Raw genomic sequence first — 15,747 nt, forward strand, 5'->3', positions numbered from 1 at the left:
TGTTGCCATGGAAACTGGATGCTAAATAGAGGCAGTGGCGTAAAGAAGCTGAGAGATGACTCTTGAAATAAACTCCCACACACATGAAGAAAAACGTGACACTGACTGAATGACTGCAGCTGATCTGAGTCCTGCTGGAGAAGAGTTGTTGCTTCACAGCAGCTGGTAGTTCGGTGCCTTGCTCAGCAGCTAACCGGCAGCAGCAGCCTCACACAGAAGCAGAACTACAGAATGGACTCATCGGTGGTGTGAAGTTGGCCATCTTAGTGAAAAGTTTCAGAAGACGTGCATCTTTTTTCATTCCCTGAACTTTCTGACCTTTTAACCACGTCAAGTCTTCACTTGCTGGTTTTAAACTCAGTTGCCTTGTAGGAGCAGCGACATCTTGTCATTAAAACACTGAGCTGAGTGAATTAACTGATTTGTTTATTATATTAAACTTCCCAGCAGCTCCTCTGTTAGTACTGCAGAGGAAACACTTCACATCTGTACTCAGGACTTTTGAAAATGTGTTCAGCGTTATGAGTCCTCATTTCAACCAAACCCTTTTCAGTATTCGTTGTATTTCACAGGACGGGATATAAAGCTCACATCAACTTATTAGCGCAGTTTATTTTGAAACAGTTCCTGGTTGGATGCCTTGCTCGGCGGCTCCTCGGCGGCAGTTTGGTGATGAACAGACAGGAGCTGTGCAGCGACCTCACTGCTGCAGACACACAACTTGTCAAGTTACACACAGGAAATACCGGAATTCAAGTAGTGTAACGGTTTACTTTCAAAATAAAATGACAATGTAATTTTACACATTTAGACTTCTCAGAATATAAAACTAGTGAAGAAAGAGATTAGATGTGTTCTTATCTGTCACTGCAGACGAGACACATGGGAACCTTTTCCAAAACCTAAGTTTGTGCACATTTTTAGGTATTTAAAAAATATGTATTTTTCGTCCTCAGCATTCAGATGTCGCCTCTGCTAACACGTGTCTCTGTAGATTATAGTCTGGTGCCTGTATGTGGTTCTGAGGGAATACGCTTGTTCATCAATCATGATAATGTTTTGTCTCTGACTCACATTACTGATTGGTGACACTGGGTTTAATGAATAAAACTGACACGACTTATAAATGTTGTGTAACTGATATCCAGATAGAATAAAGACACCCGGGGACGTCCTCAGCGGATGAAGTCAAAAGTGGTTTTATCTTGAAATCCCTCACCGGAAGTGTGATAGTTTGGACGGATGCTAGCCTGACGGGTGAGGAGGCGTCGGTCCGTCCAGGAACAAACTGGAGAAACACGCACAAGTGATGAATGTGGTGTTTACACCCCGAGGCTTCAGTCCGCGCGCTGCCGAGGAACAACCAGGCGGATTCTACAAACTACTTTCCCTCCGAGTCGGAGGAGTCCGGACGGTGTCCGGGGAACTCTGGTGATCCAGTCCGCAGTCAGCAGCGCTGTTTGGGGGCTGACGCACAAGCAGGAGACGAGAGGAAAGCGGCGGAGGGTGGGGGGCTGTCACAGCAGCAGGCTAGGCTAGGCTAGGCTAGGCTAGGCTAGGCTAGGCTAGGCTAGGCTAGGCTAGCTAATTAGCACGCTAGGCTAACCGCTTCAGCCCCCAGAATACACTGAACTTTGAGAAACTTTGTAAAGTCATTAACAGGAGCTTTGTGTTTAATCGAACACTACCTTAATCCCCCGATAAAATAAGAGTCACACAAGTTAACCGCCCTAAACGACAGCGTTAGCCAGGCTAGTTAGCCTTCTAGTTAGCTCCCGTCAGCGCTGTGAACACATCGAGGCTGACAGCAGGATGCAGCGGAAATAAACCAGCGCACCTTGTCGACATCCACAGAAATACATGAAGCAGCGTTTAAAAGCCAACACGGAACTATTAGACATGAACATCATCTCCGGGCTGTAAGTTAATGTGATGTGCGGCTAACAGCTCTAAACTTGCCTTTTAATTTCCAAAAACATTAATGGACTTTTTCTGTTTATTCGGTGCGTTTGGACGGTGTTTGTTGGGTTGAGCTAACTTGACTGTAACTGTAAGCTGTCGGGGAGTGTTTTCGTTAGCATGGAGGGACGGGAGCCCGGCAGCAGCAGCTCCGAGCGGTTATATAACGCCAGCAGGTCGCGGGAGAAGCTGCTGAACGTCGCCTCCTCAGCCCGGCTCTGACAGCTGTAACCTGCTCCGACAAACCCAGACAGACCGAGAGAGAGACGGACAGAGAGACACACAGAACCACAACAACACAGCAGCATGGAGGAGGTGTGAGTCTGCTGGGAGAGACAAGACGGAACACTGAGCTGAAGATGGATTCAAACCCGTTAATAAACGGTGAGACACGCTGCTAATGGAGCCTCTTCATACTGTTTACATGCTGCTGACGGAGGACACAGGTGTGTGTGTGTGTGTGTGTGTGTGTGTGTGTGTGTGTGTGTGTGTGTGTGTGTGTGTGTGTGTACCTATGCAGTTTGGAGGGAAGCAGCAGCAGTGTTGCAACAGGTGTGTGGAAGCTGCTGAGGCCTGCAGCTGTGTGTGTGTGTGTGTGCGTGCATGTGTGTGTGCGCTGAGGTGGGATGTTGGAGCAGGTAGCATCATGACGTTAAGTGCAGGGTTGGATCTGATTTGTGTTCACGTTGCTGCCATCAGCGTGTAGAAACTTGCAGCCTGAGAACGCTTCTGCAGTAAACAGGTAAATGTCAGAATGTGTCCTCAGGAGTGCTCACTGACACACCTGAGCCAGATTTGAGGCCATGACTGTTAAGACAGTGAGGTCAGGAGCCCTCATCTCATGACAGTTTGAACAGATTGGGGTCGGGCCATGGTGAGACACTCCGTTAAATGTGTGGCCGCAGTGTTTCTTTGCCTGTAGGCTGCTGTTTCTCTCAGTCAGGCTGTTTGTATACACAGTGTTGTTAGCTTAGCTTCCTTGGCTAGTTGGCCAACATAGTTTTATGAGGCTGAACAAAGCTGAGTTACAGACGTGTGGTGCGGAGACAAGGACGCTTTTAAACCTGGCACAGGGATGTTTGACGGTGGTAACGGGAGATAGTTTCCTCTGCAGGGTGACACAGTCAGATACTCACGTCAGAACAACGGTGGGAAACAGCGGCAGGTACAGAGCTACTATACACCTGCTGCCTTACAACAACACTGAGGGGACGCGCTGCCTCAAAGTCATAAACAACAGTGTCATCCATCACAGTATTTCACTGTAGACGTCGCACAACCCGGGGACAGACACAGATACTTCCTCTTAGTGTCTTAAAATATAATTTTGTTCATTGTGGCAGTGAATGGTCTTGAGTGTCAGGTTGGCGCCAGCGTCATCATTCAAACGTCATGTTGATTGTTGTCATGGAGACAGCAGGTTGAAGGCGGTGACGGAACATTCACGCGTTGTTACAGCAACACTGACATACACTGATGTGAGTGTTGAATAGAGTTTTATACCTGCAGTAACAGTGGTACCTGTACTGCAGCAACAGTGGTACCTGTACTGCAGCAACAGTGGTATCTGTACTGCAGTAACAGTGGTACCTGTACTGCAGTAACAGTGGTACCTGTACTGCAGTAACAGTGGTATCTGTACTGCAGTAACAGTGGTACCTGTACTGCAGTAACAGTGGTATCTGTACTGCAGTAACAGTGGTACCTGTACTGCAGTAACAGTGGTATCTGTACTCTGACTCTGTTGAGATTTGTGCTGATTGGCTGACAGGCTCATGGCAGGAAGTAGAAGAACTACAGTGGAACAGGAAGTGGTCGGGGAACCACGCTCTCCTTTTCCGGTGGAGAAAGTGGTTTTCTTCTTCATCCTCTCTTCCTCCATGCTGTGATGACATCATGAACCAGTTTTAAAAGTTTAGGATGCAGATGTTGAGGATGCAGCTGCAGGATCAGCAGGGTGAACCTGCTCCTCTCTCCAGCTGAGGCGGTGCTTCAGGGAAACAAAGATGAAGGATGATATCTCAGAGAGCTGTTGACTCTGTGTCAGTCGTGACACCCAGTTCATGAACAGTTTGTGTCCTCTGCTCCTCGTCCGGTAGAAGCTGGCTGTCAGTGTGAATGATTCCTCCTCAGTCTGTCGTTGTGCCTTTCAGTGTGCCTTTGAGCAGGGCAGCAGGACAAACTGCAGTCAGTACTGAACAACCTTCCTCTGTCTGTGTATACACTTCTCTTGTCCGCTGTCTCCCTTGGTTACCATTGATGAAAGGTCTCACCATGGTGATGGTTTCCAAGGTGTTTGATAGGTTAGTTGTGTAACAGGTCAGCCAATGGTAATGAGGCTCATTTGCATGGCTGACTGGCATCTCTGTCACTGTAATGTGTTGAATGTCAACCTTCTCTGGAGAGTCTTCTCTCTAATCCTCTTCACCTCCCTCTGATATCACAGACTCACATTATATCATGATGAATAAACGTGCTGTTTTAATGAAGGAGATCTTCATCTGCATGATGTGAACCGGCCACATCAGACAAAAGGCTCATTTTCTTCTGTGATGCACAATGAAAAGTTTGCATACATGTTTTTATGGCGTGTGTTTATCAGAGAGCTGGCAGCGGAGACATGAGGAGCCCAAGACAACGCTGAGGCTTTACAAACTTCACATACATGATTTTAACTGACAGATGTTTTTTGTTAGCTATTTTAAATTGATTAGTGATGCATCGATTCCAGTTTTCTCTCTAAGAACCATAATTAACGAGCAATGCAGCAGTGATGGAGGAAAAATCCCAGTTTCACAGTTTGCTGATTATAATGCAATAATATATCTCACAACGCCCGGCTGTATGAAATCACATGAATATATTTAATCAGAGGTTTTTTTCCATTTTGTCCCAATAACTTTTTATTTTTAACAGTTTGCTCCTCACACATAAATGACGAGCATCTCTTGTGACAGCAGGTGATTCTCTGCTAACCTGAAAATGTCGCTGCTCAACAGGTTTTAACTTTTTGATTTTAGGACATTAGCAGGTGTCTTTGTTGCAGGTGAGGTGGCCAGTAGTAATTATTGATTACTGCCTAAATGTTTGGTGGTTTTATTTATTAATCTGATGACCTGTCAGTCTGTCAGGTCAGATTCTTGGTATGGATTTAATCTGCTATTTTTAAATGACAATTTTTGTCATTTTACGCTATTTATTCTGTTTTCTTATTTATATATTATTTTTCCCACAGCCATGGACCCCTCCATCACGCTGTGGCAGTTCCTGCTCCACCTGCTGGAGGACCAGCGGCAGCGTCACCTGATCTCCTGGACAGGTGAAGATGGAGAGTTCAAGCTGCTGGATGCTGAAGAGGTTGCACGTCTGTGGGGGCTCCGCAAGAACAAACACAACATGAACTACGACAAACTGAGCCGAGCACTGCGATACTATTACGACAAGGTACCACTGATAATGTCATGACCTAATCTCTTTTTATACTGGGCAGCAAGCTGCCAATGTGGCTGTCTTTTTTGCGGCTCGGTCCACGGTTTTAGACAGAAGGCGGTATATGTTGGGGGTCTGTATTGGTCTGCCAGTTTGCCACCTCGGAGGATACGCTTATCTGCCTCGCCTGCTATCTAGAAATGAGCTGTCGATGTGCCGGCCTCTGAGTGAGGTGGGTGGAGGTATCAATGACCTGCACTGTTGTGCGACCCACAGCCGGGGAGTTTTAAAACCAGGAAACAGCTGATCACAGCAGTCAGTCCATCACTTCATCTGTAGACATTAAGATGAACAGCTGGACAGCTGCAGAGATCCAGGAGATGCAGCGTCTCCTGGATCTCTGTAGCTATCTTCGTTGTTAGCTTGTTGTTGTAGCGGCAAGCTACTAACGGTCGCTACTTTCAAATTAAAAGCCCCTCGCTACGAACCCAATTCATGTAATGCTCTTATTTTGAAGACACATTTTATGTCACTGTTCACAGCCCGACTTCATGTCACATGTTTACGTCTCAGAGGCTTTTAGAAAAGGAGGAATATTACACCTCCCTTTAGAAAGACAGACCGGCACATTGCTGCCTTTACCTCGGAGCAAATGTGCTGCCTTTTCTATCTAAAAAGGGCTAGAGTGAACACAGTGGGGGAGGAAATCACAAGTTTCATCAGTACACGATATTTTCTGATTCAGTTCAGCAGCTGCGATCAATATGAGACAGTCATAATTGTTGAACTACAGATAACAAAGTGACTCTTGGCTATGTCAGACATATTATACATACATACATTAATATTCATTAATAAACACTGTCCTCCAGAATTAAACTGAATAGAACTGAAAAAATGAATAAATAAATCAAATACACATTAATCAGTCACAGAAGAAGCTGCCACCTCTTTTTTCCTGCTTGTATCCATGAAAGAATTAAACAACATCAATAATTTTAATTACTTGTAAGCTAATATTTCCACAGTGAGAGGAACAGTGTCCTGTTCTCTTCAACTATCCCAAATTTTTACTTAAGACTTCTTCTTCTGTGGAATATTTCCTTTCTTTAAAGCGACGGAGTCACATGAGCGCCATAAGACAATGTGATCATGTTCACAGAGGCTTCATATCTGTGTCCATCAGCGCAGATAAACAGAAGGAAACTGCCCTCAGAACAGTCACATCACTGTATGAGAAGAAGTAAACAGGCGGACATTTACATTAAACAAATGAGGTCTGCTGGTCGTGTGACAAACCTTTTGTTTCCACAGTATTTCACATGTGCAGGTGAGAGTGAACTCTGAACCTGAACTCAGAATGTTTTGTCTGTATTCTGCTGCTCGAACATGATGAGTGCCAGAGTGCTGCGACATCTCACCTGCTGCTGTTTGTCCTCTTTCAGAACATCATAAAGAAGGTGAGCGGTCAGAAGTTTGTCTACAAGTTTGTCAGTCAGCCCGACCCCTCCCTGCCCGATGGCATACGCAACGGAGACGAGGGCCAGAGGAGAGACACTGCTGACCCTAACAGCCAATCAAAAGGCCTTGTGGGCGTGACCTCAACCTGTCCGTCAAAGGGCTTACCCCAGGTACCTGTCTTTATTTTCTTTTGTAGCTTTCTGTGGTATATTGACCCACAGTAACATTAACATGATCCGATGACTGATTCATTGGTTCTGTATTGATCCCCAGCGCTCATCACCCAGCAGTTCTCAGAAAAGCTCCCGTAATGACTACATGAAATCAGGCCTCTACTCCACCTTCACCATCCAATCACTACAGGCCTCCCCCAACCCCCGACCAATCAAAGCTGAGCTGCTGCTGCAGCAAGATCCCGCCCCCAAGGTCGATCGAACGGCCAGGGAGGTGAGAGAGAGCCTGTTTGTGTGTGTGTGTGTGTGTGTGTGTGTGTGTGTGTGTGTGTGTGTGTGTGTGTGGAGACGCAGTTGAACAACATTTCTTGCTGAGGTCGGATCACTGGACCTACTCATGCTTTTCCTCCTCCTCTTCCTCTCCTCAGGTCTGTGTGTTAGCAGAATCTAAATCTTCTCCATCAGTAGGTGGCGCTGTTGACTCCGCTCTCCAGGTGATTGTCACTCAGCCGTCTCCCTGTCCGACTCCATCGCTCAGCCCCCAGATACCAGCCAGCCAATCACAGGTCAGTATCTGACCCCAGACTCCCGTCTCAGTTTAGTGAGTTGGACACACTTTATAAACTCTGTGAATATCTGTCGCTGACTCATTCTGCATTATTTGGACCTTCTTGTTAATTACACACACACACACACACACACACACACACACACACACACACTTGCCGGTTAAAGTTTTGAGAGGAGAGAAGTCGTCTGTGTTTCAACAGATGCATCTGGACTGATGGTGGAACCAGAAACGGTCAGACAGAACAAGTTACTTCGTTGACTCACAAGGTGTGAAAAGCTTCTCTCTCTCTTTTTTTCCCAGAATCCTCCTCTGAACGACCCTCCCCAGATTTATCTCACCAGCGTCGGGGATCCTTCCTCCCTCATCCCTCTGGCTCCTGTCGGGGGTGCGGTCAGTCCCGTCCCTCCCCCCCATGTGTCGATGGGCCCTCAGGGGCCACAGCAGGACGACTGCGGGGGAGTCGCCAACCCGGCTGGCTTCCCGCCTCACTCCCATACCGGTCCTCACTCGACTCACCCCCCACCTGTCTTTGTCATCATCAACCCCCCTCCCCCCCAGCAGCAGCAGCAGCAGCAGCAGCAGCAGCAGCAGCAGCAGCAGCAGGCGGCCATGATGGCTGCTCCTCCAACTGTCGCTCCTCCTCCCTCCGTTCTTGCCCCCACCCGTCCTCCTCCTCCTCCCATCGTCATCAAGGAGGAGAACCTGCCATCAGAGGAGGAGCTGCTGGAGATGGTGTCTCTGGAGGAGAAACAGGTGGAGGAGGTGATTTTAATCCTGGTGACATCACGTTACTGATTTGATTTGACTTTGATATTTTTTTTTTTTTTTTTGAGAAATGATTTATTATCTTCTGGACTGTTAACGAGACCTGTGATTTAATTCATAGAACTCCACATTTATATGAACTGTATTGATCAGAATATCAGATCAATTTTAGATTTTGTCCTCTAATTCATCACCCTTCTTTCCTGGTATGAATGATGCAGGAGCTTCGTTAGACTTGCATGAAAGTGTCTGAGGACGCTCCGGATGATTAAATGCTAATTGGACAGCGGCTCCATAGTTGTCTTCAGTGTTGACTTGGTATCTGTTGAGTCCTGATTTCTGCTGAGTCGTGGTTCAGACTGATGTCTCGTGATGTTTCTGTTTCCAGGTCCCTCAGCTGATCTGTGGCCCAGGTGAGCCAGAGTCCCCCCTCACCATTGCAGAGAGCCCGCCCCCTCCCTGCATGGATCCTGGGGTCAGAGGTCAGCAGCCTGCAAGGGAGGCGGGCGTGGAGGAGGAGGGCAAGGACACGCCAACAGGTAACAGGAAATGACCTGTTGTTGTAAAATGTCTTTTTAAAGATTGTCAGGACATAAAACCAGTTGATCTGTTGATCTTTACTGATCCAGGTGAGACTTTATCAGTGGCCAGTTCAGTGACGGAATGTTTCTGTTTGAACTGATTCATTAAAAACTCCCTCAGTCTCTGTAACTTCAGACGTCATCTTCTCTCCGTCTGTCTCCGTCAGATCCCTCCGTCCCTGCAGTGATCTCTTCCTCAGCTGTGACTCCTCCTGTGACCTCCACGTCGGACACCGTTCCTCCCAAACCAAAGAAGCCTCGAGGCCTGGAGCTGCCCTCCTCCCCCTCCCTGCCCCCTGGCCTCTCCCTGGATAAGGTTTACTCTCTTACTGTCCAGAAACTAATGATTGTTCACCGTTAATTATAACAAGCTATTAATGTGACATCATATCCTGTTTCCTCTGCAGGTGAACGCAGCTGTCAACAGTTTATTGGCTCCTGGATCAGCGACAAACACGCTCACCCCGACTGTCATCACCTCCCACGCTCTGGTAAACACTTGCTTGTCTGTCTGTCTGTCTGTCTGTCTGTCTGTCACCACAAGAAGTTCTTTGAGATCTGATGAGTTCTTGTGCATCTGTTGGTCCAGACTCCGGTCCTGTTGACTCCCAGTCCTCTTCCCTCCACCATCCACTTCTGGAGCACGCTCAGTCCCATCGCTCCTCGCTCCCCGGCTAAACTCTCCTTCCAGGTAATACACTGAGCCCACTGAGCAGCACCATCACATCTCACATGATAAAAAGCACATAACACGTTTTCTGTCTCACACACACAGAAAATAAAAAAGCCACAACACAATGAATATTCTGAGGGTAAAATAAAGTTATTCTGTCCGTTTAAACTGAAACATCAACAGGAAGTGTCGCATAAAGTGAAAGAAAGCAGTTTCAGTGTTAGTGTGACACGACGCTGACACTAATTTATCAGCACAAACGTGGAGTTTCTATCGACTGCAAATTAAAACAGGAGCAGAAATGTTTCTCTGCTGTCAAGGCGAAGCAGCAGAGAGCTTGAGGCACCCGAAGAATTTCCTGAGAATCAATTTTGTGGTCCGTCCGAGCGTTTCTGAAGTCTGTTTTAACTGAGATGAAACTTATTCACTGGCATTTCAAAAATGAATAAATTGATTACAATAACATTTAATGTCCAGGCCACACTGACAGATCAGGAGCCTGTAGAGAAAAAAATAGATGGACGTAGCACATTTCATGTCAACACACAAAGCAGAATTTTCCCCCGCAGACATTCAAACATGCAGTTTCAGTGCAGAAACACAAATTCTGCTGGGTCAGAACCAGACTAATTAGTGTTGTCGCCCTGCAGGCGTCACACCCTTCAACAGTGTGACGCCTGCACATCCAAGCCCCGCTGTACACCTTCTGATTCACTGTGGACTTGAGCGGCAGTAATAAGGCTGGACTCTCTTCTATTCTGCAGTTGCCCGCGGTGAGAGGCGGCGAGCTGGTGTGGGCTTGCTTATAGCTCCTCAGCTCAGCCGCCATGTGTTGGAGTTTACCCCAGTGAACGAGAGGGTCCGTTCCCCTGCGCCTTCAGGTCGGGGATAGGTCTCTCACTGTTGTCTCGGTTTATGGGCCAAACAGCAGTGTAGAGTACCCGGCCTTCTTGAAGTCCCTGGGAGGGGTACGGGAGAGTGCTCCAACCGGGGACTCCTTCGTTCTACTGGGGGACTTCAACTCTCACAGTGGGCAGTGACAGTGTTACCAGGAGGGGTGTGATTGGGAGGAACCGCCTCCCCGACCTGAACCAGAGTGGAGTTTTGTTGTTGGACTTCTGTGCCAGTAACAATTTGTCCATAACGAACACCATGTTCAAGCACAAGGGTGTCCATATGTGCACGTGGCACCAGGACACCCTAGGCCGGAGGTCAATGTATCGACTTTGTGGTCGTGTCATCTGACCTCTGGCCGTGATGGTCTTGGACACTCGGGAGAAGAGAGGGGCTGAACTGTCAACAGATCACCACCTGGTGGTGAGTCGGATCCGCCTGTCAGGGGAGGAAGCTGGAAATGACCTGGCAGACGCCAAACTATTGTGAGGGTCTGCTGGGAACGTCTGGCAGAACCCTCTGTCAGGGATGTCTTTAACTCCCACCTCCGGGAGAGCTCGGACCTGATCCCGAGGGAGGCTGGGGACATTGATTCCGAATGGACCATGTTCTCCACTTCAATTGTTGACGCGGCTGTCCTGGAGCTGTGGCCGTAGGGTCTCCGGTGCCTGGTCGTGGCGGCAATCCCCGAACCCGGTGGGGGACTTCCGGAAGTAAGGGATGCTGTCAAGCTGAAGAAGGAGTCCTATCGAGCCTGGTTGGCCCATGGGGACTCCTGAAGCAGCTGATGGGTACCGGCGGGCCAGGCGAGCGGCAGCACGGGCAGTCGCAGAAGCAAAAACTCGGGTCTGGGAAAAGTTCAGGGAGGCCATGGAGGAGGACTATCGGTCAGCCTCGAAGAAATTCTGGCAAACCATCCGGCGCCTCAGAGGGGGAAGCAGTTGCTCTACCAACACTGTTTACAGTGAGAGGTGGGGAGCTGTTGACTTCGACTGGGGATATTGTCGGGCAGTGAAGGAATACTTTGAGGATCCCCTCAATCCCACTGACATGTCTTCCATAGAGGAAGCAGAGGCTCAGAGGTTGACTCATTCATCACCCAAGCCGAAGTCACTGAGGTAGTCGGGAAGCTCCTCAGTGGCAAGCACCGGGGGTGGATGAGATCCGCCCTGAGTACCTCAAGTCTCTGGATGTTGTGGGGCTGTCTTGGTTGACACGTCTCTGTGTGCCTCTGGACTGGCAGAGTGGGTGGTGGTCCCTCTCTTTAAAAAGGGGGACATTCTGTGGGAGGTGCTCCGGGATTACGGGGTCGGAGGCCCTCTGTTAAGGGCCGTACGGTCCTTGTACGACCGGAGCAGGAGTCTGGTTCGCATTGCCAACAGTAGTCAGACCTGTTCCCAGTACATGTTGGACTCCGGCAGGGCTGCCCTTTGTCACCGGGTTCTATTCATTAATTTTATGGACAGAATTTCTAGGCGCAGCCACGGGCCGGAGGGGGTCTGGTTTGGGAGCCACAAGGATTTCATCTCTGCTTTTCGCGGATGATGTGGTCTTGTTGGCTACTTCGAGCCGGGACCTCCAGCATGTCCTGGGGCGGTTTGCAGCCGAGTGTGAAGCAGCTGGGATGAGAATCAGCACCTCCAAGTCCGAGGCCCTGGTTCTCGACCGGAAAAAGGTGGTTTGTCCCCTCCGGGCTGGGGAGAGCTACAGCCTCAAGTGGAGGAGTTTAAGTATCTTGGGGTCTTGTTCATGAGTGAGGGAAGGATGGAGCGTGAGATTGACAGGTGGATCGGTGCAGCGGCCGCAAGTAATGCAGTCGTTGTATCGGTCTGTCGTGGTGAAGAGATTTACTGGTCAATCAACGTTCCTACCTTCACCTATGGTCTTGAACTTTGGGTCATGACCGAAGGAATAAGATCCCGGATACAAGCGGCTGAAAATGAGTTTCCTCCGCAGGGTGGCAGGGCGCTCCCGTTAGAGATAGGGTGAGGAGCTCTGTCACCCGGGAGGAGCTCGGAGTAGAGCCGCTGTTCCTCCACATCGAGAGGAGCCAGCTGAGGTGGCTCGGGCATCTGTTTGGATGCCCCCGGGACGCCTTCCTCGGGAGGTGTACTGGCATGTCCTGCTAGGAGGAGACCCCGGGTGAAGACCCAGGACACGCTGGAGCGACTATGTCCACTCGGGCTGGCCTGTGAACGCCTTGGGATCCTCCCAGAGGAGCTGGAGGAAGTGTCCAGGGTGAGGGAAGTCCGGGTGTCCCTGCTCAGGCAGCTGCCCCCGCGAACCGGTCAGATAAGTGGATGAAAATGGATGGATGGATGGACAGATTTGTTACTCCCTTAAGAGGATTATTCACATAGCTCTATATACAGTGGGGCAAATAAGTATTTAGTCAACCACCAATTGTGCAAGTTCTCCTACTTGAAAAGATTAGAGAGGCATGTAATTGTCAACATGGGTAAACCTCAACCATGAGAGACAGAATGTGGAAAAAAAAACAGAAAATCACATTGTTTGATTTTTAAAGAATTTATTTCCAAATTAGAGTGGAAAATAAGTATTTGGTCAGCTACAAAGAAGCAAGATTTCTGGCTGTCAAAGAGGTCTAACTTCTTCTAATGAGGTCTAACGAGGCTCCACTCGTTACCTGTATTAATGGCACCTGTTTTAACTCATTATCGGTATAAAAGACACCTGTCCACAACCTCAGTCAGTCACACTCCAAACTCCACTATGGCCAAGACCAAGAGCTGTCGAAGGACACCAGAGACAAAATTGTAGACCTGCACCAGGCTGGGAAGACTGAATCTGCAATAGGTAAAACGCTTGGTGTAAAGAAATCAACTGTGGGAGCAAATTATTAGAAAATGGAAGACATACAAGACCACTGATAATCTCCCTCAATCTGGGGCTCCATGCAAGATCTCACCCGTGGCGTCAAAATGATAACAAGAACGGTGAGCAAAAATCCCAGAAACCACACGGGGGGGACCTAGTGAATGACCTACAGAGAGCTGGGACCACAGTAACAAAGGGCTACTATCAGTAACACAATGCGCCGCCAGGGACTCAAATCCTGCACTGCCAGACGTGTCCCCTGCTGAGGCCAGTACAACGTCCAGGCCCGTCTGCGGTTCGCTAGAGAGCATTTGGATGATCCAGAAGAGGACTGGAGAATGTGTTATGGTCAGATGAAACCAAAATAGAACTTTTTGGTAGAAAAACAGGTTCTCGTGTTTGGAGGAGAAAGAATACTGAATTGCATCCGAGAACACCATACCCACTGTGAAGCATGGGGGTGGAAACATCATGCTTTGGGGCTGTTTTTCCTGCAAAGGCACCAGGACGACTGATCTGTGTAAAGGAAAGAATGAATGGGGCCATGTATCGAGAGATATTGATGTGAAAAATCTCCTTCCATCAGCAAGGGCATTGAAGATGAGATGTGGCCTGGGTCCTTTCAGCATGACAATGATCCCAAACACACAGCCAGGGCAACAAAGGAGTGGCTTCGTAAGAAGCATTCAAGGTCTGGAGTGGCCTAGCCAGACTCCAGATCTCAACCCCATAGAAAAATCTGTGGAGGGAGTTGAAAGGTCCGTGTTGCCCAACGACAGCCCCAAAACATCACTGCTCTAGAGTAGATCTGCATGGAGGAATGGGCCAAAATACCAGCAACAGGTGTGAAAAGCTTGTGAAGAGTTACAAGAAACGTTTGGCCTCCGTTATTGCCAACAAAGGGTACATAACAAAGTATTGAGATGAACTTTTGGTATTGACCAATTACTTATTTTCCACCATGATTTGCAAATAAATTCTTTAAAAATCAAACAAATGTGATTTTCTGGGTTTTTTTTTTCCACATTCTGTCATCTCATGGTTGAGGTTTTACCCATGTTGACAATTACAGGCCTCTCTAATCTTTTCAAGTGGGAGAAATTGCACAATTAGTGGTTGACTAAATACTGATTTGCCCCACTGTATATATATTTGCTTATATTATGTGGTGTTGGGCTGGTTTGTACTTGGTGTTGCTCACTGGGAGGAGATCCTGCAGCCAGTTGAGCTGTGGGCTCCTTCACTGTGCTGTCAGGCTCTTCTCCAGTTCATCTGCACCTGTGACTGACAGTGTGAAGTGTAAATTATTTATGTCACAGTGGATCGCCTTCAGTTTTCTCTTTCTTAAGATTTTTCTGTTTCAACATTGGGACAGTATTTGGTTGGTGCAGCTCTGCAGGTGGACTCTGGATGTCAGGTGTTATATTACAGCATAACTGAGACTCATTCTGTCTTTCTACTTTAATCTGATAATGTTTGTGTCTTGTTCTGTCAAGGATTTATTTGAATGCACATCAGTTGTATGAACGACTCCCACTTAGACTCGATTCGAATCAATTCAAACTGTCCTCGAGCAGAAAGTATAAAAAGCCGAGATCACTGAGCAGAAACCACGGCTGTGTTCGTCTTTAAATAGAAAGTGAAATCTGTAGGTTGTTCACAGCTTCACACAGCTCACGTTACACTCACACACAAACCTGTGAAACATGTTGTGGTTGTGAGCGAGTGTTGAAACCGCAGAGAACAAACAGAGAACAAGCAGGCTTCACCTTCAGCTTCACCTTCAGCTTCACACGAGTCTCTACAGCTGTGCAACGAGCAACAACCTCACACATGAGAACGACACCCGTCAGTCCAACACACAAACACACACACACACACACACACACACACACACTGCATGTACCTGTATCTGATCCAGGTCTCTCACACACACACACACACACACACACAGAGCTGGTGTCTCTGCAGGTCTCTGGCTCAGTTTTTACTCCATCTGTTAACTGATTCCAGATCATAACTAAAGGTTCACTTCACTCAAATCATAAACAGCATTATCTGCTGCTGTCTGTTTGTCACATTGTTTACTTTCATGTGTCTGCAAAGTATTTTTTATAAAGTGCATTAAAGTTCTTTACAGGATCAAACAAACACATTAAAATCAGACGTTAACACTATTTATTGTCTGTCAGCGTCTGCACGTGATGTCATTTCAAATCAGTACCAGGACGCATTATTCAACATGGATGAATACTACAGAGGGAACACAACAGGTTCAACACAGGTTAGAACACAATGATGATCAGACCAGAACACCAGCAGGTCCAGCTGCCGGGTCAGAACAACGCAGCATCTTGTTACTCTCTTGTTGTTGACTGCTGAGCCACTTACTGTTTCTTTGGT

At 47.8% G+C, this 15,747-nt stretch overlaps 1 protein-coding gene across 1 annotated transcript in view; it reads left to right on the forward strand.

Annotated features, from left to right (window-relative positions):
* Nucleotides 1-1,208: 1,208 nt before the first annotated feature.
* Nucleotides 1,209-15,747, forward strand: part of elk1 (ETS transcription factor ELK1) — a 15,383-nt gene continuing 844 nt past the window's right edge. Inside the window, exons 1-11 of the mRNA XM_037105516.1 lie at nucleotides 1,209-2,343; nucleotides 5,195-5,403; nucleotides 6,834-7,019; nucleotides 7,123-7,296; nucleotides 7,451-7,588; nucleotides 7,894-8,355; nucleotides 8,747-8,897; nucleotides 9,107-9,255; nucleotides 9,347-9,430; nucleotides 9,529-9,630; nucleotides 15,537-15,679. Of these exons, the coding sequence (XP_036961411.1) occupies nucleotides 2,319-2,343; nucleotides 5,195-5,403; nucleotides 6,834-7,019; nucleotides 7,123-7,296; nucleotides 7,451-7,588; nucleotides 7,894-8,355; nucleotides 8,747-8,897; nucleotides 9,107-9,255; nucleotides 9,347-9,430; nucleotides 9,529-9,630; nucleotides 15,537-15,679 (1,823 nt within the window). The 5' untranslated portion in view covers nucleotides 1,209-2,318. The remainder of the gene's footprint in view (nucleotides 2,344-5,194; nucleotides 5,404-6,833; nucleotides 7,020-7,122; nucleotides 7,297-7,450; nucleotides 7,589-7,893; nucleotides 8,356-8,746; nucleotides 8,898-9,106; nucleotides 9,256-9,346; nucleotides 9,431-9,528; nucleotides 9,631-15,536; nucleotides 15,680-15,747) is intronic.

Source organism: Acanthopagrus latus, chromosome 7, assembly GCF_904848185.1.
Source record: "Acanthopagrus latus isolate v.2019 chromosome 7, fAcaLat1.1, whole genome shotgun sequence".
Taxonomy (NCBI): Eukaryota; Metazoa; Chordata; class Actinopteri; order Spariformes; family Sparidae; genus Acanthopagrus; species Acanthopagrus latus.